The sequence below is a fragment of the Saccopteryx leptura genome, chromosome 2 (assembly GCF_036850995.1).
Source record: "Saccopteryx leptura isolate mSacLep1 chromosome 2, mSacLep1_pri_phased_curated, whole genome shotgun sequence".
NCBI classification, from domain to species: Eukaryota; Metazoa; Chordata; class Mammalia; order Chiroptera; family Emballonuridae; genus Saccopteryx; species Saccopteryx leptura.
The window spans coordinates 55,689,670-55,716,953 of NC_089504.1; the positions used below are offsets into that span (position 1 = coordinate 55,689,670).

Below are 27,284 nucleotides of genomic sequence, written 5' to 3' on the forward strand. Positions count from 1 at the left end.
CAGTGAGAGGAGCACATTGACCATCTCATTAGCCAAAAGCAGGCCCATAGTTCCCATTGAAATACCAGTCAGTTTGTTGATTTAAATTTACTTGTTCTTTATTTTAAATATTGTATTCTCGTTTTGTTTTGTTTTTTTACTTTAAAATAAGTATGTGCAGTGTGCATAGGGATTTGTTCATAGTTGTTTTTATAGTCCAGCCCTCTAATGGTCTGAGGGACAGTGAACTGGCCCCCTGTGTAAAAAGTTTGGGGACCCCTGAAATAAGCTATAGGCTAAACTGTCTTAATTTAAATAACTTGAATTGTATACCTTCACTAAATAAACATGTTTAAGAGGTTAAATTTTCAGAACTGCTCTAGTGGAAGAGCCTGTTGAGAATTAACATTTAGTGTTTGTATGCAAATTTGAACCACTTCCCTTTTCAGTGTGTTCTCCAGCTGGGCAGAATGTCCTCATAACAAAGGAGGCAGTTGAAATTTCTTTTCTTTCAAAAAGGAATCTCTGAACTAAAGGACAAAGTACAAGGTAACATATAAAGGAACCAAGGAAAAAATTATATAGATGGCAGGAAAAGGTTAGAGCCTGGATACTTTCAATGAAATGAAAACCTAAGAATCCAAAGAACATTTTGGAAGGAATAAATTACTTTTTATTTCCATTCTATTTAGATACTCACATTTTTAGTTTTTAGCTACTTTATATTAAAAATTAAGGTGTTTACATGCTAAAATGTAAATCAAGTGCTGTTGAACCCAAATGTTGTATTAGAGATAAGGAAACAGGTTCAGGAAAGGAAAAGTGACTTCTCTAATGCTTGGAGCTAGTTAGCATTGGAGTAGGGACTGGAATCCAGCCTTCCTAATTCATGGACTGGGGTTCTTCATACTGTACCATAGGCTAGTTATTGAAATTGGCAGGCGGTTGGAGGGCAACGGGGAGAACCAGACCTTTACATTGTTAAATTTAGACAGTAGTCATTGATTTAACTTTTATATGTTTTTTCTGATTTCTTAAATAAATGATAGTTGACATTTTTCCTCACTTGTGACAAGGGGCACATGTTTTTCTCTAGCCCTTGATATCGTTACAGCCTTGGTTTTATAACTTAGGAAATAATTTCTTCATTGCTGGGTAACTATATCTCATGTAGAACAGAGTTACAAGAAGATAATAATTAAAATAGAGTGGTTGAAGCCCCTCTAAGCCACCTGTTATTAATTTTATAGTTTATTCATGGAGCTGCAGCTTAAAGGAATGGTGAGTTCAGTAGTTTTTCTTGGGTTAATCTTTTAGGTTAGAAGGTCTATTAGTCTATTGGCATTAATTGGCACCTAAAATTTTTTTTAGGTTATCAATTTTGTGTTTTCTATGAGATGCTGAAAGAGTTTTTATTTTTTTATACTTCCTGGAAATCTACCAGTGAACATCCTAATAATAATAAGCCTTTGTCTGAAAAGTTTTCTATATAATTGGCCCCAAGGCTGGTAGAAGAGATATACATGATATTTTCTATCCTAATTCAGGTTCTTCAACTCAGAAAATGGATCCTTTTTCTGCCAACAGAAACATACATAGAGTTGGTCAATTTTCTGTATATTTATTATCTCTCTCTTTTTATTTTCCTGACATTTGCCTTTAAAAAACATTGATTGGGAAGAAGGATAGTCCCATGCCCCGAGGAAAGGGTGTGTGTGAGTGTGTGTTTTGGGAAAAGAGAAATATGTGTGTCTCCTGTTTCTTCAGTTGAAATTATTATGATAACCTTACTACCTTTTTTATAGATCTCCTACCAAGAAAAGCTGGCAGCCTTACCAAAAATCCAGCATCTCATTATATTCACAGATAAAAATTCCCCAGTATCTGTAAGTCTTCCTTCAATAAGGATTCAAGGTATTTTTCTTTTAAACATATGATGTCTTGACCGAGTTTTCTGGAACCTTCTCTGGGTAGTTGGACAGTGCTAGGGATAATCCTTACTCCTGGTCAAGGCATAAGCCCAGGCCAGGAATAAGAAGTTTGCTACCAGAATTGTGATCTGGATTCTGTATAATGCCAGAAGGGAAAAAGAAATTAGGAGTGTAATATTAATTAAATAGAAGTGAAGTTTGAAACAAAATGAGCATTTACAGAATCGGATGTAGGTAAATTAAGATCCAGATTGAGTCCTTTTGTGACCGAAATGCTTCAGTGCTGATTTGGAGATATAAATCTTGACCACAAATCAGATAGGTACAAAATAGAAGCATTCTTTTTGCTTTCTAAATACCTCTGTAGAAATTAAGATACTGCAACTATTTTAGATTGGGTATACGGTAAGACTTGAGAAGCGTAAAATGAATATGAACAGAAATGTTAACTCAAGAACCTCCTTTATTTATTTATTTATTTATTTGTCACTAATACTAACTATTTTGGACCCTTTTTTCTAAAAACTTTGCATGTGGTTTCAAGGGTCAGAGAACCATACATCCCCTTAGAACTGCTGTTGCTTTCTAAGATAATTTTCAGATTTGATCCCAAGCTAATAGCATAATTGATTTTACATGAAACTGATTAAATAGTACCTAGCTCAGAACCATCCAGATAAGGATTTGCCTGTTTTCAGAGCTGAGAGCGATAAATGCTGCATCATGTTATCCTGATACATTACTGTTTTGGGGTAGGGTTTGTTTGTAAGAAACAACTCATTAAGCATTAGAACATGGACAAGGTGGCATAATAGAAGCTAAAGGGCATGATGTATTCTTCAAATTGCTCAGACTTTACAAAGAAAGCTAATGTAGTATTTCTATCTCTCAGATCTTTATTGGCTTATAACCTTCACCCATCCTTAGATTTAGTCAAAGTTAGTAAGAGGATAGAGGGAGCAGCAACAAAACAATTCCTAAAATGTCACTGATTAAGGTTGGCAGAGCTGAGTTACTCCACACAAGTCAGAAATATCTTTTAAATTTTTTAAAAATTTACTTATTGAATTTGTTTTAAAGAGATAGGCAGGAGAGAGAGAAACATTGATCTGTTGTTCCACATGTTTATGCATTCATTGGTTTCATCTTGTATGTGCCCTGACCAGAGACAGACTTGCAACCTTGGTATATTGTAACCATGCTCTAACCAACTGAGCTACACTGCCAGTGCAAAAGAATCTTAAGAAAGATGTAAAAACAGACCATTTTACTCAGAGAGACATTATGTATACCTGTTTGACCAGAGTATAGGCCTTAGACATTATGTACTAGTCCAGTGGTCAACAAACCGCAGCTCACATGCCACATTCGGCTCTTTGGCCCCTTGAGCGTGGCTCTTCCACAAAATACCACGTGCAGGCGCTACCTTGATAAGGAATATAACTACCTATATAGTTTAAGTTTAAAAAATTTGGCTCTCAAAAGAAATTTCAGTCGTTGTACTGTTGATATTTGGCTCTGTTGTCTAATGAGTTTCTCAACCACTGTACTAGTCTAGTCAGTTCTTGAGAGGTTATAACTTTTTGGCTTCCAGATCTAAGAACATCTCACTGAAGGCAACCACTGAAACTTAAAAATAAATGCACTGTTGACATGGTGGGGAAATAGAGGATAGGACTTCCAAAGAATGAAATTGATTATTTCTACTGCACCCCATCACTAAAAGATAGTAAGGAGGCAGCACAAAAGCATGATGCTCCTCAAAGTGCCTCTCAGACCTCTAGGGTAGATTTCCTATGTATCGTCCTTGTGCACTTAGCCACCAACTACCTATCAGTAATGGTAGCTTGCTGGAGTCTAACTCATTCTTGGAACAAACAACCTCTCAGCTTGAATTTCAAATTTGTTTTAGGTCTTATTTCACTAAATTTTCAAAGCAGTCCTCAGAGATGGGTAGTAGTGCCATTATTACTCTGCAGTGACAGACCTCTTCATTTGTCCTTTAGTAGTTGATACTGAATGCTAAATCGATAAAGTCTAAAAGTCTATTGTATATCACTCATTGTTCAGTTAAAGACTCATTATATTAGTTTCTGTACAGTAGGCACTGTTGTTTTGTGAGGTATCATTCATTTCTCTGACCTCATTGGAACAGTTAAACTAGGGAGGTGGTTTTTTAAAAAGTTAAAATTAAGGGGAAAAACAGCAAGAAAATACAGAGAACACAGAATCTGGAATAGCGGGGGGGGGGGGGTATATCGTAGTAAATCTAATTATTGGCTATAAGAAAACATAACTAATTTTTTCTTTAGCATAGAGAGAGAATGCTCCCCAACTAAATTTTATCAGGTTAGTATAACTTAGTATAAATACCTGACAGGAGAAGTATGAAAGAGGACACTTAAAGACCATTCTCACTCATGAACATAAAAAAATCCTGTGTAAAATACAGTACTAGCAAAATGAGCCTAGCAATGTGTGAAAAAGTATATATATCAACAAGTTAAGATTATCCCAAGGGGATACCAAGTGAATTTTGTGGAATTTATCCCATTAAAACTCCTAGGAAAAAGGAAACTTTCTTAATTTCAAACAGATATCCATAAAAATTCTTATAGAAAAGTTATACTTAAAAAGAATACTGTCTGCCTGACCTGTGGTGGCGCAGTGGATAAAGAGTCGACCTGGAAATGCTGAGGTCGCCGGTTTGAAACCCTGGGATTACCTGGTCAAGGCACATATGGGAGTTGATGCTTCCTGCTCCTCCCCCTTCTCTCTCTCTGTCTCTCTCTTCTCTCTCTCTCTCTCTCTCTCCTTTCTAAAATGAATAAATAAATTTAAAAAAAAAAAGAATACTGTCATTGTTTCACCGTTGAAGGACCAGGAGCTCATTCATTGTATGGAATCCCAGCCATTGCAGTAAAGCAAAAGACAGTAATAAGAGGATAAGAATTTACAAAATTTTTGTATATTAAATTTATAAATTAAATTTATAAATTTTTGTATATTTTGTACATGAAAATGTATTGCATTTTTATGCATCAGCAAATAATTAGAAAGTGGCATTTTTAAAAAGATATAAATAGAAATACATTCACTGCACAAGAATACTAACGCTCAGAAGATTTCAGTTCTTCCAAAATTGATTTCTAGATCCAGTGCCACTCATCAACATCACAAAAGCGTATCACTTAAAATTATTAAGATATCATAGTTGATCCAAATGACACATTCCCATGAGGTGGTTATATAGGTGTTGCTGCATAGTGATGCTACTTTTGAGAGCAGTTTGGTAGTCTTATTCAGGTAGATTTTATGAAATAGAATTTGACAATACTGTATTAAAGCTTATATCTAAAGGACTTCCTAGAATCTTTACACATTTAAAGGCCATTATACAACTTTCTTCCATGTAACAAGTACATTTTGCCTTTTTAAAGTGACATAAGAATCTCAGGAGGAAAGAACAAAGCTGTGAATTTATAGATGCCAGTCCAGGTTTTACCTTTTTTTTTTTTTTTTTTTTTTTTTTTGGCATCTGGTGGCCAAGACTCCATTTCCTTCCTCTTTCTACAGATAAATTTTTCTCACATTCTGAGCAGCTATCTTTATTTTTATTTTTTCATCCAATCTTTGATTTTTAAAATATTTTTATTTGTTTTGGTATATGAAATAGGAAGTTCTTTTATCCTTATTTTTTTTTCTTCACTGCACTCATAATACTCTCTCTTCATGTTCACACTGTAGCAAAACATTTTTTTCTTATTGCCCCCACTAACTAACTCATTGAATAAAAGCATGTGCTCTGGACCCAAACTGCTGAATATTAGGTCTGACTCCACTATTGACTAGCATTGTGATCTTAAGAAATTTAGGATGTTTTCTCATCATAAATTGAATTGGGAGGGGTAATGATATTTAATTAGGGTTATAAGAAATAAGGTTAATATTTATGAAGTTTTTACTATAAGGCTAGTGACAAAAGTATATTTTGATAAACAGTAGCCTGGCTTTCATAACTTAGCAAAATTTCAAACCTGCAAATTTAGAGACTTCAATGTCAAAAGTTAAAGTTAGTGCTAATACTGTTTGGTTTGGTTTGTTTTACAAATTTCAGATCAGCTAACATTGGCTTGAATGTTAAGTATATCCAGTGAAGGATATGTCTGTGTGTGAAAGAGATAGTTCAAAACAGTAAGGACAGACACATCCTTGTGGTTAGTAAATAGTTCATAATTTACAAAGTGGTTCAGTTGATGATTCCTGCAATAGAGAGGAAACTTTTTAGATTTGCTTTTATTAAAGTGTAGTTGACATACAATTTAACATTAGTTTTAAGTGTACAACATAGTGATTTGACATTTATATACCTTACAATGTGACCATGGTGACCATCTGTCACCATACAAAAGCATTACATTATTATTGACTTTTTTCCCTGTGCTATACATTAAAGAGGGAACTTTAAGAAAATTATTTTTCTATTGATGAGAGAGAGAGAGAGAGAGGAATGGGGAGGGAGGAGAGAGATAGAGAAGCATTAACTCATTGTTCCACTTAGTTGTACAATCATTGGTTGCTTCTTGTATGTGTTCAAGGATGATGCTTTATCCACTGAGCCACTGGCCAGGGCAAGAGGAAACATTTTTTGAAGCCCAAGCACTCTAGCTTTTTTTAAAACAGGACTTCCTAGGCCCTTCATATATTTTTTAACACTTTTAGAAGATACCTTTTAATAATTTGTACATACTGGGAATTAACTTTAGGAATTAAATATGCTGAGTACTTGACTGGCCATATAGTTTTCCTGTTCAGCACATTAAAACTTAAAGTATTTAATTTGGGTTATAAGATTTACTTTGAAGTATTAATTAATTAACTAATTAATTAATTTGAAAGAGGGATAGAAAGTCAGGAAGGGAGAGAGAGTAAGGAGCATCAACTCTATAGCTGCTTCACTTTAGTTGTGATTGATTGGTCTCCTATGTGCCTTGAGCAGGGAGTGGGATAGGACCTTGGACTCAAGCCAAGCCAATGACCCATTGCTCAAGCTTGTGATCTTTGGGATCTTGTCAGTGAACCCATGCTCAAGCTGTTAACTCAGGATTTTGAACCCATGACCTCACTGTTTCAAGTTGACACTTGATGCACTGTGCCACCACTAGTCAACAGGTTTTTTTTTTTTATTTAAATATACAAGTTGCTAGATAATAGCATCTCTTTATTTTGTTTCCAATTAATGGGATGTAAAATGCAATTCAAACAAAATAAATCTATATTACAATAAAACTAAAAATATTTTTATGCTTTTTCAAAACAATGTTATCTTCCCCCCTCCAAGAAAAAAAAAAAAAAAAATTAAAACAGGAACTCAAACAGATAGTTTGTTCACCCTTTATTTATTCATAGAAGCATTATTGACAGGAGCCAGAAAATTTCTATCGATAGATTAATGGATAAACAATACAGTATATGTATATACATATATATACATATATATACACATTGAAATATTATGCCACTTATTATTATTATTATTATTATTTAGGTGAGGGGAGGGGGAATAGTGAGGCAGACTCCTATATGCACCCAACCAAGATCCACCTGACAACCCCATCATGGGCTGATTTTGGAGTACCGAGCTATTTTTAGTGCCTGAGGCTGATATACTCCAATGGAGCTATCCTTAGCACATTGGGCCATGATTGAACCAATTGTGCCACTGGTTGTGGGAGGGGAAAAAGAGAGAGAAAGGGGAGAAGCAGATTGTCACTCCTCCTATATGCCCTGACCGGGAATCGAACCCAGGTTATTCGTATACTAGGCCAACACTCTATCCACTGAGCCATCGGCCAGGGCTTATGCTACCTTTAAAAGGAAGAAAATTCTGACACATGCTACAACATTATGAACCTTGAAAATATTATGCCAAGTGAAATTAGCCAGTCACAAAAGAACAAATAATGTATGATTCCACTTACATGAGATGTCTAGAATAGTCAAATTTATAGAGACAAAAAGGAGAATGATGCTGGAGAAAGAAGGGAAGAGGGAGTCATGGAGTGGTTGCTTAATGAATACAGAGTTCTAACTTTGGGAGATTGAAATGTTCTGGAGATGGCTCAGCGGTAGAGCGTCGGCCTAGCGTGCGGAGGACCCGGGTTCGATTCCCGGCCAGGGCACACAGGAGAAGCGCCCATTTGCTTCTCCACCCCTCCGCCGCGCTTTCCTCTCTGTCTCTCTCTTCCCCTCCTGCAGCCAAGGCTCCATTGGAGCAAAGATGGCCCGGGCGCTGGGGATGGCTCTGTGGCCTCTGCCTCAGGCGCTCGAGTGGCTCTGGTCGCAATATGGCGACGCCCAGGATGGGCAGAGCGTCGCCCCTGGTGGGCGTGCCGGGTGGATCCCGGTCGGGCGCATGCGGGAGTCTGTCCGACTGTCTCTCCCCGTTTCCAGCTTCAGAAAAAAGAAAAAAAAAAGAAAAAAAAGAAATGTTCTGGAGAATACTGGTGATGTTGATTGCACAACAATGTAAATGTACTTTGCCACAGAACTGTACACTTAAAAATGCTTACCGTGATAAATTTATGTTGTATATCTTTTACCACAATTAAAACAACATTCTTTCCCCACAGTAGCCAGAAGATAGAGAAATCCCTCATTTTGGAAAGCAGAGCTGTGTAAAATGGGGATCTCTCACATCTTCAGGAACACCTGCTCTCCCCTTCCCAACCTCATTACCTGCGAACCCCCCAAAAATAATTACAACTCATTAACTGTAACTTGCTAAATATAAATTAATGTGTTTAGGTGCTTTGTTTTTAGTGATGGGAACTTTGAAAATATCTGAAATTTTTTAAATTGTAAATTCATTCATTCCTTTACATGCTATGGAAGATTGAAGCTGAAGCTTATGAGAACAAAAACAATCAGTCATAAAGTTGTAGAACTAGAAGAAACCTTTATATCTAATTCAAACTTCTTATTTTACAAAACAGAAAAACTGGGCTTAAAGGGATTGATTTTGCTAATGTCACTAACTTTTTAGTTATAAAACTAGAACTAAAAGTCGGGTCTCTGATTTTTAGCTTTGTGTTTTCTGGACTCTACCCTTGTAGTAATTTACTGGATATAATCCCTAATTGCATCACTGGACCAAGTAGTTAAAACTGAGCCATTTTCTTTAATATTTGTAAACTTTCTTCTGTTCCGATTGAAGATTGAAAGAACACACTAGTTTGTTCCATAGGCTGAACGGTGTTCAAGAGAGACGGAGAGACTTGAAACTGCCTGTCAACTAAAGTACTCTATACTTAGAAATCCTCCTTTAGTCCTATTCAGCTTACAGAAGTATAAAGGGAACTCAGTTTCATTCTTTATCTATAAATATGAACAGTCAGTGAAGAAGTAATCCAACAGCATGAAAATCTAATATAGGCGGAACAACAAAAATTGGTATTGGTATTCTAAGAGAGATTTAATAGGGTATTATACCCATAAAACAAACAATTTTAATGTTAATATTGATTTTACACTCTAAAATACTAAAGTAGTGATTGTAAGATAAACTAGAAGAAATTCTCTATACAACATACAGCTGAAAGAGTTGAGGGGAAAGGAGACAAAAGTTTATCTGTATAATAGATGATAGAAATTGCTGGTAGAACAGGAAAGAAAGTAGAGAGGAAATAATCAAGTAGAAGAAAATTCTGAACTAAAAAAAGTGCTGGGGATTTTTAGATCAGGAGGTCCTGTAATATAAAGCAATACAAATAACATATTTCTATATTGTTCCATAAAATTTCAGAGCTAATGATAAAGAAAAATTATGTCAATTTTTTGTGGGAGATTATCTCTTAAACAAAAATCAGATTGGCATTAGATGTCAACATTGGATGCTAGAGAAGGAAATTTTAAAAAACAATTTATAATTCTGAAGCATGTCTAGTTTGCCATAGGTGTGAAATCCAAATAAGAATTTTTTGCTTAAAAAGGGGGGGGGGGGTAGCATGGCCTGTGGCAGCGCAGCAGATAGAGCATTGACTTGGACTGCTGAGATTGCCTGTTTGAAACCCTGGGCTTGTGCAGTCAAGGCACAGATGACAAGCAATCAATAAACAACTAAAGTGAAGCAACTATGAGTTGAAACTTCTGGTTCCCCCACCTCTTTCTCTGTAAAATCAATAAACAAAACCTATTAAAAATATATAATAAAAAAATAAACTTTCTGAAAGTGAATATAAAAATAAATGTGCCTGACCAAGTGGTGGCACAGTAGATAGAGCATAGGACTGAGATGCAGAAGACCCAAGTTCAAAACCCCGAGGTCACCGACTCGAGTGTGGGCTCACTGGCTTGAGCACAGGGTCACTGGCTTGAAGCCCAAGGTTGCTGACCTGAGCAAGGAGTCACTCACTCTGGTGTAGCCCCCCCCCCCCCCCCATCAAGGCACATATGAGAAAGCAGTCATTGAATAACTGAAGTGCCACAACGAAAAACTAATGGCTTCTCATCTCTCCCTGTCTCTCTGTCCCTATATGTCCCTCTCTCTGTCTCTGTCACAAAAAATGAGTAAATGAATGGAATGAATGAGGTTTATTTCCCCCAACCCATAGAAAGGAGGCATGGCAAAGTGCTTGGAGCCAAACAAGAATCCCACAAAAAGGTTAAGATGTGAGATTGAGAAACAAAAGTGTGTGATGAAAAGAATTCCTAGGTAACAGACAGATGGACTATGACATGGCCCAAAGCATAATTATTTCAGATTAAAACAACTCACTGAGATAATATCTTCAAAAGCATCATCAATTCTTCTGCATAAATTATAGGGATAAGAAATTGGAATATGTTAAATATAATAAAAAGCCTATGAATTTTCTGAAAATTAAAAAAAGACAAACCCAGAAAATTAAAGACTTCAGGAAATCAAAAATATAGCAAACTGAAATATGCCTTATATTTGAACAGTTATCTGAGCATTAAGACTTTTAATACTTGGAATTCAGTGACATAAAATTTTAACTAATTCTCTAGGTTTTATCACACTGCTTGAATGGCAATGAACAATATTGTAAATGCTTTTTATTGTTGCCAAATTTCATAGATCTACCTATAAGTAAAACGCAAACTGTAAGTGAAATAAAAATGTGAAAATAATTGTACAACTGACAATAACAATATATGGTTACATGGGGAACCAGTAGAAACTTCCTTAAGTTGATGGCCAAAGAAATGAAGATTCAAGTGTAATATTTAAAGTTAGAAGAATAAGTAGAATGAGCGGAAAAGAGAGAACATAGGATAAATTACCTAAATATTTTATATTGAGGAATCTTATGGTAACAGAAGATAAATATATATACAATATTAAACACCAGAACTAATAACAAATCTAAAATTGTAACTTCTGAGAGTGAACTGGGTTGGGGTTGGGGTTAAGGAAGAGATTTTTTAATTTTTGTTTTTATGAAATTCATACAAATGATTCTACAAACTTTGTTATGAAAATTGACAAGCCTGGGCGCCCATCTTCTTGATTATCCTATTTTGAAGGATTTTTTGGATGTTTACGTCCATATCTTTAGATAATATTCTGTTTCTGCTTCTTACATGTTGACATCCCACTTTTAAAAGGATATAGTGCCTGACCAGCCGGGTGCGCAGTGGATAGAGCATAGGACTGGGATGCGGAGGACCCAGGTTCAAGACCCCGAGGTCGCCAGCTTGAGCACAGGCTCATCTGGTTTGAGCAAAGCTCACCAGCTTGGACCCAAGGTCACTGGCTCGAGGAAGGGGTTACTCAGTTTACTGTAGCCCCACGGTCAAGTCACATATGAGAAAGCAATCAATGAGCATCTAAAACAGCGGTTCTCAACCTGTTGGTCGCGACCCCGGCGGGGGTCGAACGACCAAAACACAGGGTTCACCTAAAGCCATCGGAAAATACATAATGCACATATTACAGTTATGAAGTAGCCACCAAAATTATTTTTTGGTTTGGGGTCACCCCAACATGAGGAACTGTATTGCGGGGTCACAGCATTAGAAAGGTTGAGAACCACTGATCTAAGGTGTTGCAATGAAAAACTAATGATTGATGCTTCTCATTCCTCTCCATTCTTGTCTGTCCCTATCTATCCCTCTCTCTCTTTCTGTAAAAAAAATAAAATAAAAAGTAAAAGAGGATATAGCTCCCCAATGACACTGTTACTCCAACTTCCCATGTAACCTCTCATATCAGTAGCATCTTTGGATCTTTCTTTCAGATTAGTCTGATTCCTCAGACAAGGTTCTTCCAATGTAAACCTCTAGCCTTCTGAGTTAGAATATCTAGGGAGTTGAATTCTAAAATTGACTTCTGACCAGTCCTTATTTTATCCTAGTGGGGAGTCTTGTTTTTTATTTTAGAACTTCCTCTGTGGTCTGGAACTTTTTAAACCATGTCTTGTATAATAATATTTTTGTAATTTCAATGTTATTTTTCTAATATATCAAATCTTTAAAATGCAGCTTGTTTAATAATTATTTGAATGTAGTAGTGTTATTGCTATTTACATTTGTCTTTTGACTGGCTTCAGTTTATTATTATATAGCAATTTCAATTGCCTGAAAAACTTTGCTGTTGTTTGGTAGTTTTCATTCTATTAGAACAGATTATTTTGCCTGACCTGTGGTGGCGCAGTGGATAAAGCTATGACCTGGAACGCTGAGGTCACCAGTTCAAAGCCCTGGGCTTGTCTGGTCAAGACACATATGGGAGTTGATGTTTCCTGCTTCTCCCCCCTTCTTCTTCTTCTTCTTCTTCTCTCTCTCTCTCTCTCTCTCTCTCTCTCTCTCTCTCTCTCCTGTCTCTCTAAAAATGAATAAATAAAATCTAAAAAATAACCCAGTTTATTTTATTTGCTACTTGATAAGGAATGGCTGAGTGGATAATTGGTTATACACAGTGTTGACTATAAATGGTTTTATAATCTTGTTTATAACTCTTAGAATGTCATACCAGGATACCAGTAACGTGAGAACTCTCTTTTTGGGAAAAAATATCATTTATGATCATCAGTAATCCTTAAATTTTCCAAAATTTATGGCTACTTTGATTAGATCATATCAGTGATTTCAACATTTTTATGTTATGGTACACATAACCTAATTTAAGAGAGAGAGAAGGGGAGAAAGACAAGAAGCATCGGTTTCTAGTATGTTGTTTCTATATGTGCCTTGCCCAGGCAAGCCCAGGGTTTCAAACTGGTAATCTCAGCATTCCAGGTCGACACTTTATCCACTGCGCCAACCATAGGTCAGGCTGTTGTCATTTTTTTTATAAGGGAAAAGAGGTCAGTGCCCCTGACTAAATAGTCAGTTATTACATGTTTTAAAAATACTTGTGGCCTGACCTGTGGTGGCGCAGTGGATAAAGCGTTGACCTGGGAACACTGAGGTCGCCAGTTCAGAGCCCTGCACTTGTCTGGTCAAGGCATATATGGGAGTTGATGCTTCCTGCTCCTCTTTCCTCTCTCTCTCTCTCTTCCTCTCTCTCTCTTTCTCTTTCTCTCTCTCTCTCTCTCTCCCTCCCTCCTCTCTAAAATGAAAAAAAAAAAATAACCAAAAAAACCTTGTGGCACACCAGTATGCCTCTGCACACTGGTTGAAAACCAGTAGATTATATTGTGCTATGGATGGGTTCTGCATTCATGGATTCAACTAACCAGAGATTGAAATTATTTGAAAAAATGGTGTTATTGCTAATGTGCACAGGGCAGTTAGACCCAACGATAGTTGCATCTGTACTGAATACAGACTTTTTTCTCTCATCATTATTTCCTAAACAATACAACTATTTACATGGCATTCATATTGTATTAAGTATTAGAGGTAATCTAGTGAAGAGTTAAAGTATGTTGGAGGATATGCATAAATTATATGCAAATATGCTATTTTATATAAGAGACGAACATCTGCGTATTTTGGTATCCTTGAGGGTCCTCAGACCAATCCCCCTCATATACAAAGGGATGACTGTATGTGGTGTGAAATGTATTGATCAAGTGTTCACCTGAAAAGCTTCTCAGAAACAGATATACTTAAAAATAAGGAGGGAATAATGTGTATTTGTGGAATGTCTCTACCAATATAATATGACAGCTTTCTGTGAACTTTGAGGATAAATATGTATTGTAAAGTCCATAGAAGTGCCAAGAACTGATTGGGTGGGGCGGGAGGAAATGTGTGTCCATGTTTTAGTTTATGCTCAGCAACATGTAGAGGTGTGACTGAATGTTGAGCTAATAGCACTTTCCAGTCACTAAAAACTATGATAGGAATCTATTGTATTAGCATATGCAAAAATTGACAACCTGTCCTTCTGCTTAATTTGGAAGACATGATTCACTTGTCAGAGCATTAAGTGGATCATCAGAATTGTTAAGTATTTGGAATACTATATGTGCTAAGTTCAGAAATTAGTTAACTAATTAGTCACAATTGTTTTTGTATTTTTTATGGTTTACTTACAACTGTAGTTCCCTGTAGCTTCAGGGAACTTTTCAAGGACAGGAATCTCTTTGACCATGCATGAAAATGTATAGCTAGCCTAATTGATTTGAATTGCTCATTTTTAATAAAACACCTTTTACATTATAATTGGGTTAGCTGGGCCCTGGCCGGTTGGCTCAGTGGTAGAGCGTCGGCCTGGCGTGCGGGGGACCCGGGTTCGATTCCCGGCCAGGGCACATAGGAGAAGCTCCCATTAAGATCTACGTGTTAGATCTTAATGTAGCAGTGCCTAACTGGCTTGGTACTCACAAAGGCTACTGAAGTGAGTTTATTTTCCTTGATTTTGTATTGACAGACTCCGTAAGCTACTGAGCTGTTATATAATTGACCTCTTTTGTATAGTAGTAGTTTGGCGATTTCTTTTGGGTCAGTCTATTGGGCTGTGTTGGGCTCCTGGTCCCTTGTACAGAACTGACCCAAAACCTGATTTCTTTTTGTGCTTTTTTTATAATTGAGTATCTTCTCTGCTGTCGCTTCTGATTTTAGTCCATTCTGATCTTTGGTATTTCCTGCTGTTAATAATTAAACATCCACCTCATTTTTCTATTTCTGGTATGAGGCTCTGCTATAAATTGTTTTTTCTGGTTTCTCCTGTCAGTTTACCTTAAAAACATCAGGCTTTAAGCTTTTATAACCAAAAATAAGCATTAAAATTAGATTTGTGTGGGGGTTTTTTTGTAATGGTAGCAAATGGATCAATTTTTACATTTTGTGCACTCTTCCTATTTTCAGTTACTTTTTTATCCTTAAGTGATCAGATACTTATTTTATAACTTTAAAAAAAATCTGTGGGAAGTGTTCCTGAATCATTTGGGACTCTAGAAGCCTAATTTCTAAATAAATGGACCTATAGCCAACTGGAAGTAGTTACAGATTCTCTGGGTGACATGATACATTTTACAGAAAAGAATATATAAATTATTTCTCAAGATTTATTTATGAATAAAGTCAAGTTGAAAATAATGTATCTGGATTTTAGAATATAGTTCTTAACAAGAAATCTAATGTATCACAATGTAAGTAAGTGGCTTATCATATCCTACCTATATTCTAAATTGAAATAGCATGGTTGTCAAAATATCGCACAAAACAAAGAAAAAAGAGATAAGCATTTTAAAATGTTTCCTCTGAAACTTTAAAAGACTGTTGAGTACTAGTTCTATTTATTACAACAAAATTTTGAACCCTAATAGAATTAGTTGTTCTTTGTAGATGTACTAATAATATATGATAGTAATATGAGTCGATCTGCATTATCAAGAAACTATTAAGAGATTGAAGGGAGATTTTTTTCAGTTAATTGTTATTACATCAGGAATTGACAGGAGTCATTTCAGTAATTTTTTCTGCTAGAAGAGAGGAAGGAGATATAGTAGGTCATTCTATTTAGGGACATTTTTAACACCAGTCTTCCTGTTTTGCTGAGAAAGAACTCAGATGTTCATCTTCTTTTCTTTGTCATTGAGCAGGAAAAGTTACCAGGAGAAGCAGTTTCTTAAATTATATCATACAGTTTTAGGAAATTCTCCTGCTATAAGTGAAGTAATTCTGAGTCCTCTGCCAAAAGGAAAACCTTAATTTTCACAATGGGCCATCTGTTTAACATTGAGTTGACCTTTCATTTTGTGAACTGATTTTTAAGAGGCAAGATTTCCTCCTCCTCCCTGGAAGACTAACCTGTTCTGCTGCACTGAATGATTTTAGTACCTAGCAATCCTTTTTTGTTGTTGTTAACATGTGATTTGGTATACTTTTTCTTCTTTTGAGGAAGCTTTTTAGATGTGGAGAGGTATGTTGATTTTATTAATTGATTAACTCATTCATTCAAAAAATATTAGAAACCCTGGTATGTGTCAGGTACTCTGGCAGTAGGGGACCAGTGGTGAGCAAGCAGATAGGATTTTGACCCTGGAACTACTAATTTGTAGCATATTGTCATCATCGATGAATATGAGCCCTTCTATTTTATATGTACTTAATTTTAATTTTTTCCCCTGCAACCTCCTTTTTCTTTTCCCCCTCTATAAACGTCCATTCAGATATGCATGTCTTTAGATATTTGTTCTGAAGATATATAACATTTATATGTGTTTTTAATTTACATTAATGGTAACATCTTTTTATGCTTTTTTTCACCTAGTGTTATATTTAAGTTTTAGCCATCAAAGCACTACTTCTCTGCAAAATATTCCATTATCTTCGTCCAACATATTTACATTCATTTCCCAAAAGGTGGAATTTATGTTGCTTCCTACACCTGATACAAATAATACTGCAGTGAGTAGCCCCCTTGTACATGTTACCTTAAGGCAGTGGTTCTCCAAGTGTGCGCCCTATGGTATTCCAGAGAAATAAGTGCCTGTTGGGGACCAAAACACCAACAGAGTTTTTGGAGTTTAGATTTTGGGGGGACAGAGGTGTGGGGAATTGGCTGTTAGCTGACAGTCTGCCCAACCTACCACTTCACCTGCCTGATTAGGTTGCAAAAGGCTGTTAAGTTGTGGTGTTCCCCGGAAAGACCCGGAGGCAAGTTTCTCCTATCCTTTGTTTGGTATGAAGTTAAGATTTGCTAATGGACTCACTTTTCCCTATAAATAAAGCAAGATGTGGTTTTTGAGTGCACTTTGTTCTTGCAAGCAGCAATTATAGGGCCCTCCCGAGGACTCAGTATTTTCTTAATTCTGCACTGTTCCCACTCGGGACCTAGAATTACTAGCTGCACTGGTTCACAGCATGTGCCCAGATATAAAAATAAATATAGTTACTCTGTTATACCATTTCATTATGGAAATACCTCTCTTTTTGTTAACACATCATTATTATATTTATTATTAACACATCATTGTTATTTTTAGATAAATACACCCAAATAAAATGGATAGATTTCTCAAAAAGAAGCATGATATTGAAGAATCCGATTCTGGAAGTGAGCAAAAGTTAAGTGTAAATAAAATAGGACTTGAAGGCTGATGGGCAGAATTTAATTCACAGCATTTTCCATCACTTAACACTGAACAATACAATTGGATTAGAAACCCATTCATGGAAGCTTCAGGTGATTTTGGTTTAACATTAACAGAAGAAGAAGAACTGGCATGTGGATTGATGATTAAACATAAGGAATTGTCTCTTGAAGCCTTTTGGATTTCTATAAAAGAAGAATATGTGGCATTATCCAAAAAAGCTTTGAACATTTTACTACAGTTTTCAACATCCTATTTCTGTGAATTAGGATTTTCTTTTTTTTTTTAATATTATTAATTTATTTATTTTTTACAGAGAGTGAGTCAGAGAGAGGGACAGACAGGGACAGACAGATAGGAACGGAGAGATGAGAAGCATCAATCCTTAGGTTTTGTTGTGCATTGCAACACCTTAGTTGTTTATTGATTGATTTTTCATATGTGCCTTAACCGTGGGCCTTCAGCAGACCGAGTAACCCCCTGCTAGAGCCAGTGACTTTGGGTTCAAGCTGGTAGGCGCTCAAGCTGGCGACCTCGGGGTCTCGAACGTGGGTCCTCCGCCTCCCAGTCCGACGCTCTATCTACTGTGCCACCGCCTGGTCAGGCTGAATTACGATTTTCTACCCTCAACACAATTAAAAGTAAAAAGAGAGGAATTCTTCAATGTATTGACGAGGAAATGAGAGTTTGCCTTTCAAATATATGCCCAGACATTGAAGAAATCACTAGGAGACATCAGGCTCATGTCTCTCATAAACACAAGAATGAAAAAACTTAACACATTTTGCACTGGGACCTGCCAAATTTACCAAATCTTACTAAGAATGTGTGTGTGTGTGTGTGTGTGTATAAAGATAACTTTTTTGTGTTTTTTAACCCCTCTTTTTTATGAATTCTAAAAAGCATAACTCAAAAAATGTAACATAAAAATGTTTTTTAATGTCAGAATAAATTTAATTTTGTTGTATTTTATTTAATTACTATATAAAAGCACACTTGGACTTTATATTTTTTTTCTTTAATATATGACTTAATTATTATAACATACTTCTCAGAAACTATAACATTTCTCAGAAATTTGTATATAGTGTGCCTGCAATTATTTATGGGATTTTAAATGTGCCCAGACTTCAACAAGTTTGAGAACCACTGCCTTCACGTGTGTTCAAGTGTTTCTTTGGAGTACATAACCCAAGAGTAGGATTTTGTGTGGTAAGTTAAAAAAATAAAAAAAAAAAGGCTTACCCAGCAGTTCACAGAGGTTCTTCTTTTTTCTTTTCCCCTATTGTCACCACTACTTATACTATTTAGTTTTCGAGTTTTTATTTTTCTTATAATGTTGAAGTGATATTTCTTAACATTTCTTTGACAGTTGGTGAGAGTGACTTTCTTCATATACTTATTAGCCTTGTTTATCGCTCTGTAAATTGACCATTCATATCTTTTGCCCATTTGTTCTCTGAGTTACCTGGGGTTTTTTTTGGTTTTACAGAAGTTCCCTATATTCTAATTTTAACCCTCTGACAGTTTGGGATGAAGAAATCATCTTCCCCAAAGTATTTTTTACCACATAGTGATCTCTATTTAAATGAAGCTTAATCTACCGATGTTTTATTTTTTTTTTAGTTGTATTACTTTTGCCTTATAGGTCTATAATATCTCTGGAGTTTATGTTCTACATACTGAGAGGTAAGGATCCAACTACTTTTGCCTATCTGGTAAATTTTCCCCAAACCATCTTCTCAAGGATCCATCCTTTCCTACTGCTTTGAGAAACTAGTTATGTCATAGATACTCATTTATGCATAGGTCTATTTGTAAGGTCTGTCTTTTGTTACTAGATCTATTAATTTCTGTGCCAGCACCAATTTGTCTTTGTGTAGACTTTAATAACCTGAAAGGAAATACTCCCAGCTACTTTTGCTCTTACAAAGTTAACCTTAGCTTTCCAAAGATCTTTTTTTTTTCCCTAACAGCTTTATTAAGATAGAGTTCACATAAAATCTATTCATTTAAAATCAAATTAATTTTGGTGGTTTTTAATGTGTATATTGTTAACAAAATTGTACAACCACCACCCAAATTAATTTAGATTGTTTTCCTTACCCCCAAAAGAAACCCCATACTCTTTAGCCATTGTTCCCTAACCATCTTAGTTGCCATAGCCATAGAGCCCCTAATCTGTTTCTGTCTGTATAGATTTGCCTATTCTGGACCTTGCATATAACTAGAATCATAAAATAAATGGTCTTTTGTGACTGGCTTCTTTCATTTGGCATAATGTTTTTAAGATTCATACAGTTTGCATCAATGCTTGTTCTTTTTATGGCTGAATGATATTTCATTGTATGAGCATTACATACTTTACTTATTCATAGTTTGATGGACATTTGGTGATTATTTTGACTTATGAATTATGGCACTCTGAACATTTATGTACAAGTTTTTGTGTTGGATATATGTGTTCATTTCTCTTAGATGTATACCTAGGAGTGGAATTGTTTGGTCAAATGGTAACTGTGTTAAAGTTTTTAAGGGAATGCCAGACTGTTTTCCAAATTGCTGTCCCATTTTACTTCCCTACAACAGTGTATAAAGGTTACAATTTCTTCAGATTATTGTCAACCCTTGATACCATCTTTTTTATTATACCATGCCAGTGGGTAAGAAGTGATATTGTAGTTTTAATTTGTGTTTTTCTGCTACCTAAACATGTTGAACATCTTTCCATGTGTTTACTGGCCATTTTTATATCCTTGGAGAAATGTCTATTCAGATCCTTTGTCCATTTTTAATTGAGTTTGTGGTTTCTTTTAATTACTCAAGAAGTTTGGCCTGACCAGTGTTGGCACAGTCGATGGAGCGTTGAACTGGGACACAGAGGTCCCAGGTTCGTAACCCTGGGTCACCAGCTTGAGCACAGGGTTGCCGGCTTGAATGTCAGATCATAGATATAATCCCATGGTCACTGGCTTGAAGCCCAAGGTCTCTGGCTTGAGCAAGGTGTTGCTGGCTCAGCTAGAGCACCTTGGTCAAGGCACATATGAGAAAGAATCAGTGAACAACTAAGGTGTCACAACTATGAGTCTATGCTTCTCATCTTTTCCTGTCTCTCCCTCTCTTGCTAAAAAATAAGTTTGTGCACTTCATCACTTATTTAATTTGTCACTCTTTAACTATCTGTAGGTCTTTTTCATTTAGTATTTTGTGTTTTGCTTTTCTTTTAATCAGTCTTGTCTAAGTGCTCTTTCCACAAAAAATTTTGACGTCTACCACTTACCAGTTTCATGACTGACCAGCTATGTGACCTTTGACAGGCTACATAAGTACTCTGCTCCTGCTTCCTCAAATGATAGTTCCTGTGACAGAGGGTTGTTGAAAGGATTAAATAAGCTAATATATGAAAAGTGTTTAAAATACTGCCTGATAGTAAGTGCTCGGTGAATGCTAGCTATTAGTAGTAGTGGAAGCCTTTCAAACCTTTGTCTCTTTAAGATTTTGTTGCCAAGAAATGACATTTTTATTTAGATGAGTTTTATATAAAACAAATTGGACTTAAAATGATCTAAATTTAACAAGGTATTTTAATGATTCTTAAATATTTTAACAAGAATAAAATACTTGCTAGGACAAATTGGTTCTTTCTGCTTCTCCACCTACCTTTCTCTCTGTCCTCTCTAAAAATCAATAAATCAAATCTTAAAAAAAAAATAATAATAAAATACTTTTTCAGTAACTTGCTCAGCTCTGATTATTTGTTTTACTTAACAGTTTTATTGTGAAAGTTTTCACATAGAAAGGAGAAAATAACTTTTTAAGTGAGTCCATGTTGCTGCTCTTCTGTACCAGGCCCTTTAGTAGGAAGGCACTAATTTGCAAGTTTTTGTTACTAACTGGACACCAGTTATCTGGGTTTGAGGCAGTGGTAGTGGGTTACATTGTCTTTTCATTAAACTAGACCCTAGCACTGCAGTTTTTCTCCCATAGGCTCTCTCATCTTTGGTGTTTATCCCAGAAGCATCTCTGAAGTATTATATATTTCAGTCTACCAGGTTTGTTTAAAAGTTACTTTCTTATAGTATATAAAATTCTTTATGTTCAAGAGGTAAATTACAGGAACATAGTCTAGTTATGTATATACAGTTTACTTATTAATCAGGCTTTTAATATGCAGTTGATTGCATGTAAAATATTGGGGGCAAGAAATAGTGTAGGCAGATTACTAAACAGGTAGCATTGCTACAATGTATCTTCTACCCCAACTTGTTTCCAGATCATCCCATTCTCTAGAACTAACCTTTTGAACTCCTTTCCCTTCTATTTTCTTCACCAGGACCTTTATTTCCTGACCAGAATAATAAATTTGTTTCAATGAGACTAAGACATTTACATATTCAGGCTATATTTGCTTTGAAGGCTAAAAAGGCATAAAGATAAAATAACAAGTAAAATCGTTCCCCAGTGTCCAAGAGACACTTTTTTCTCCTTCTGCTATTCATCTTCTAAAGTCTTTTATGTCACTCCAGCCCTTGTTTCTCTCTATCTGTTCTGTTTCTGCTTCTTTCTACCTGTTTAGTTCCAAGTAGAGAGTAAACACTTGTATTGAGCAATACAGACTAAATTTTGATTCAGTAGTAAGTGAAAAGGGCATTCTTTTCTGTCCAAATAATTCTCGCCTGTTTAGTCACTCCTGAAATGCTTTCTTATTTTTGATATAATGTGCGTTTTTTTCCTATCCTTGTATTTAGACTTTTTGATGAAAATTAGGTGCCATAAGCATTCTGGAAGGTGTTTTGAATGCCATCTTCCTGGAACTAAGCAAAGGTCTGTTACTACTAACAGAAGAGAGGAATTTGAGAAAGGACAAGATAGAAAGAAATGCTGATAGGACAAACAAGTCTTTATTTTTGTTTCTGAGTTAATATGAGGTGGATATTTTTATAATACTAATGAAAAGACATAGGAGGAAGTAGACCATTTCTAACTGAGCTAACTCTCTGGTCATTACTGTATTATACACCTAAACTATATTACTCTACTTGTTCTTCACAACCTGTGTTCAGTGTAGGCATTGGCCTGGCCTCCCTTAGGAAGACAATGAGAGTCAAAAGATAAATAATTTGCCCAAGGACACACAGCTAGGAACTGGGATTCCATCTCCCTCTTTTTGTCTATGAACCTTTATGTTTCTTCTCATCTAACCATTTAGGAAATTTTACCTTTACCAGGTTTTACTTTTTCCACAATGTACTTCATTATAGCCTTTTCAAGTCTGAGTAGTGATTACATATGTACATACATTTTAATGTTTTATAGGTTATTTGGACTTCTGGCACTATGGCTAAAATGATAAGGTTCTGGTATAAATAGTGTTCTGAGCCTTTGACAATGTAGCTCAGTGATGGCAGTGATGAAGCTGGGTGTCAAATCCTGACTCTACCACTGAGGCCACATTGTGAGATACAAACATACTGGGTTGTTTTGAGGGTTAATCATGGAAATATGCATAGAACACTTAGCACAATACCTGACAAATAGTAAATACTTCATAAGCACTATTATATAATATATTTACTATATCATGTTAAATGCCTAGCTTCTCCATGAGATTCTGAGAATTTTCAGACTCACAGAAATTACAAACTATACTAAAGATGTTTCATACCTCCTGCGTTATTTGTAGATTGCCTCTATTTTTGTGTTATTTTTCATATTTTGGGTAAACATTTTAAGATACAATCACTACTATCTGAAATACATCATATAGATTTTGAATTGTTCTCCTCATCAGGAATATTTGCCTCATCCCAGGATTTACAGTATTTCTAAAAATATCCTAAAAATCTGTTGTATTTGGAGATACTTGGACTAATCGTAGTAGATAATGATCACTGGTATCTTTGTTTTAACCTTCTATTGTATGAGAATGCAGAATTCACATTCAGTAATTAAAATATTTGCTTTTCCTTTTCTTTTTCAGAAGATGAATAACCTTTCATTTAGTGAGCTATGTTGCCTCTTTTGCTGTCCACCTTGTCCAGGGAAAATTGCTTCAAAATTAGCATTTTTGCCACCTGATCCAACTTATACACTAATGTGTGATGAAAGTGGGAGCCGCTGGACTTTACACCTATCAGAGCGAGCTGACTGGCAGTACTCTTCTAGAGAAAAAGATGCTATTGAGTGTTTCATGACTAGAACCAGTAAAGGCAACAGAATTGCCTGTATGTTTGTGCGTTGCTCACCCAATGCTAAATACACCTTACTCTTCTCACATGGAAATGCTGTCGATCTTGGTCAGATGAGCAGTTTTTACATAGGACTGGGATCACGGATTAACTGTAATATATTCTCATATGATTATTCTGGATATGGTGCAAGTTCTGGAAAACCAACGGAGAAGAACCTCTATGCAGACATAGAAGCTGCTTGGCTTGCTCTTAGGACAAGGTAAATGGTGACTGGGAATTATTTTCCACACTTAGTCTGATTAGCTAAAATTGTAGTAGAATAGAATAAAAGCTTTTTTTAGAGCACATCTCTTAAAGTACTAAATAAAGATTATATCTACCAATAAATACCTGAGAAGAGTTAAAATTGCAATTGAACTTAATAGAGTATATTTTAAAAATGTTTATTCAGAGGTCTGACATTTCACGAAAATGAGAGAAAATGGTGATTTAGCTAATTACTTATTGAACCTGATCTATCATTAACAGTATAAGGAGGCTGGATTACTTTTTGTCAGAATCCTAATCCAAGGTTTATATTGTTTTATATAGCTATCTCCTAGACAGTATAATTTAAAGCTATCTTAATGGAACTATTTTTAAAGTATTCGTTCTATAAAACTGAGATTTTACTTTCATTCTGGATTCAAAATTTGGGGAGGCTCTCAAGTGGGGAAAAAAGTAATGTAATAAATCATTTCAGTAATTTCTTAACTAGAAATTGTATTAATCTTTTCTAGTCACCAGGTTACTTACAGATTTTCTTGAAAAATAATACTATTTTGTGTATTTTATCACCATTTAGTATACAATAACTATGTACCTTAATAATATTTATTCTTCATATTATACATTGACAAGCTGCTTGACTTCCACAGTATTTTATATAGAAGCTAAAGAACATAAAGTTTGCTGTTTCTATTTTATTGTATTTAATTAAATAGGACAATTTCAGTTAAGCACTACCTCAGTATTCTTAGTGGGCATAACTTTTTTGAGGAAATGTCTTTAGAATCATTTATCCCTCTGAGAGATGTAATAAAACTCAAATCTCATAGCAAAGTTCTTTGTAAAGGGGATCCTTATATCAATTGAAATAATATGAAAAGATATCTATCTGGTGAATAAGAAAAAATAGATGGTAAATAGTGTAAGTAGAGGGAAGGAGTTCAGGGTTGAGTGGAGGAGCAGAAAGTTAAAAATACATAAAGTTATAAACCACTTTTAATGACCAAAATCTGCCTCTGGTATACTGACGTCATTCCCCTCAACCTACAAACAAACAAACAAAAATTTGTTTTGTTTTTTTTAAACAGAGACATAGTGAGATCAGAGAAAGGGATAAATAGGGACAGACAGGAATGGAGAGAGATGAGAAGCATCAATCATCAGTTTTTCGTTGCAACACCTTAGTTGTTCATTGATTGCTTTCTCATATGTGCCTTGACCATGGGCCTTCAGCAGACTGAGTAACCCCTTGCTCAAGTTGATGAGCGCTTTTTTTTTCTTTTTTTTTTCTTTTTTTTTTTTTGCTCACACCAGATGAGCCCGCGTTCAAGCTAGCGACCTTGGGGTCTCGAACGTGGGTCTTCTGCATCCCAGTCCGACGATCTATCCACTGCACCACCACCTGGTCAGGCAATATATACTTTTTAATAAGAAATATAGTAAAAAAAAAAAAAAGAAATATAGTGAGATATAATTTACATACCATAATTCACTCTCTTAAAATATAACTTCAGTGGACTAGTATTTTTTTTTAAGATTTTATTAATTGAGTTTACAGAAGAGGGGGAGCGAGAAAGTATCAACTGATTATTACTTCACTTTAGTTGTTCATTGGTTGCTTATTGTATGTGCCTTGACCAGGCAAGCCAGAGTTTCGAACTGACAACATCTACATTTCAGATTGATGATTTATCCACTGCTCCACCACAGGCCAGGTGGACTAGTATGGTTTTTAAGGATGCTAAGTTAAATTACGTAGTCTTCATTGCTAGTGCTTCATAAGTAACCAGTAAGGGAAAAATAAATAATGAGCTTAAGTAATTATTTCTTGAATGGTCTTTATTTTAGGTATTAATTTATATTAACCTCAAGTTTCTGAACTTCTGATTATCAAGAGACGATAAGGAACTAATATTCACTATGTAGCCTTCACTCACAAATTTTGAAATCATTATCTTTGCATTGTAATAGGAAAAACACTGGACTGAGGGTCAGGATACCTAGGTTCTAATTATAGGTCTTTGTCACTAACTTATTCTGACTTTGAACATCTGCTCAGTAAGCAGCTGAACCAGATTAGATGGTCTCTAAAGTCCTTTCTAACTTGTCTTCTGAAATTGTTACTGCTCTGAGTCCTCTGATGTGAAATTGGCAGCTGTCTCTGTTGCTCTGGAGCATTGCCCATTACTAGCTTTAACCTAAAACCCATAGTTGCCACCAACAATGCTGCTACTCAGCTAACAGCAACTGTGCAGCCTTAAGGGTTATGCTAATGCTGCAGATGTTCATTTTCCTAAATTTTTTATTTCTATAAAGTATGTACAGCTAGGGCTGTTGTAAAGAAAACTCTTCTGAGTTTGTTTACTTTTAGAATCAGTCGTAGAATCAGGAGTAGATGGAGCCTAATCTCTGGGACATAACCAAATGCTTGAGTAGGACTGAGGGGAAGGAACTATGGGAAAGTATGTCATGTCTAGGTAGTTCACATAAGCTTGTGCCCGGAAAGGGAGCACATAGGGTTTGTCTTGTTCTTTCCTGAAATGCTTAGATAATTGGGAAAGCTCTATTACCTTTTTATTACCTTTTCAAATGGCTAAGGGCCATTTGACTACTGTGAGACTTCTAAAAGTAGAAAGGCTTATTTGGTATCACTGTACCCACTAACCCCACATTCATTAACTCCTGTAACATGTCACTTACACTTACAGTGGTTTATAAATTGGGACAATTATACTATAGACAAGTAACAATGACTGGAACATAGTATTTACCCAATATTACTGTGTAATGTGTTTATGAATTTAAAGCATTTTTAAAGCAAATAAAGCAATACTCTTGAGATTTTAGCATGAAGTCTATTCATAATTAAATCATGTCATTAGAATTGTCATTCATCTCTTTACCTTTTTAATCACCATTTCTATGGTAAGCAAAAGTTGATTTCAAGAAATACATTAATTTGCTCTTGGCTAAAACAATACATATATTCAAGCTGTATGTCACATTTTCATCACTATGACCAACTTTAGAAAATAAAATGATCCACTTTTGATGTCTAGGGAAATAGAATTTTTCTTACATTGAATGGAAGATAAACACTTCCATTAAACATCATTCATTAGTATATTAGTGATAATAATATTTAAGATTAAGGCCTTAGGAATGATTGAACATTTCATCCTAGTCTAACTCATTTTTTTTTAACTTCTGAATTTTGTAGATATGGCATTCGCCCTGAAAATGTGATTATATACGGCCAAAGTATAGGTACAGTACCATCTGTGGATCTTGCTGCTCGATACGAGAGTGCTGCTGTTATTCTTCATTCTCCTTTGACCTCGGGAATGCGAGTTGCTTTTCCTGACACCAAGAAGACCTACTGTTTTGATGCATTCCCAAAGTAA

The 27,284-nt window shown here is 35.5% G+C and overlaps 1 protein-coding gene across 4 annotated transcripts in view; it reads left to right on the forward strand.

The window, feature by feature from the left end:
* ABHD17B (abhydrolase domain containing 17B, depalmitoylase) overlaps positions 1-27,284 on the forward strand; it is a 49,162-nt gene that overhangs the window by 17,997 nt on the left and 3,881 nt on the right. For 2 of the 4 annotated variants that reach the window (XM_066367995.1, XM_066367994.1), the window contains exons 2-4: positions 19,071-19,111; positions 23,403-23,872; positions 27,101-27,280. In XM_066367995.1, the coding sequence (XP_066224092.1) occupies positions 23,406-23,872; positions 27,101-27,280 (647 nt within the window). In that variant the 5' untranslated portion in view covers positions 19,071-19,111; positions 23,403-23,405. The remainder of the gene's footprint in view (positions 1-19,070; positions 19,112-23,402; positions 23,873-27,100; positions 27,281-27,284) is intronic. The other 2 variants (XM_066367996.1, XM_066367993.1) reach the window with 1 other exon arrangement.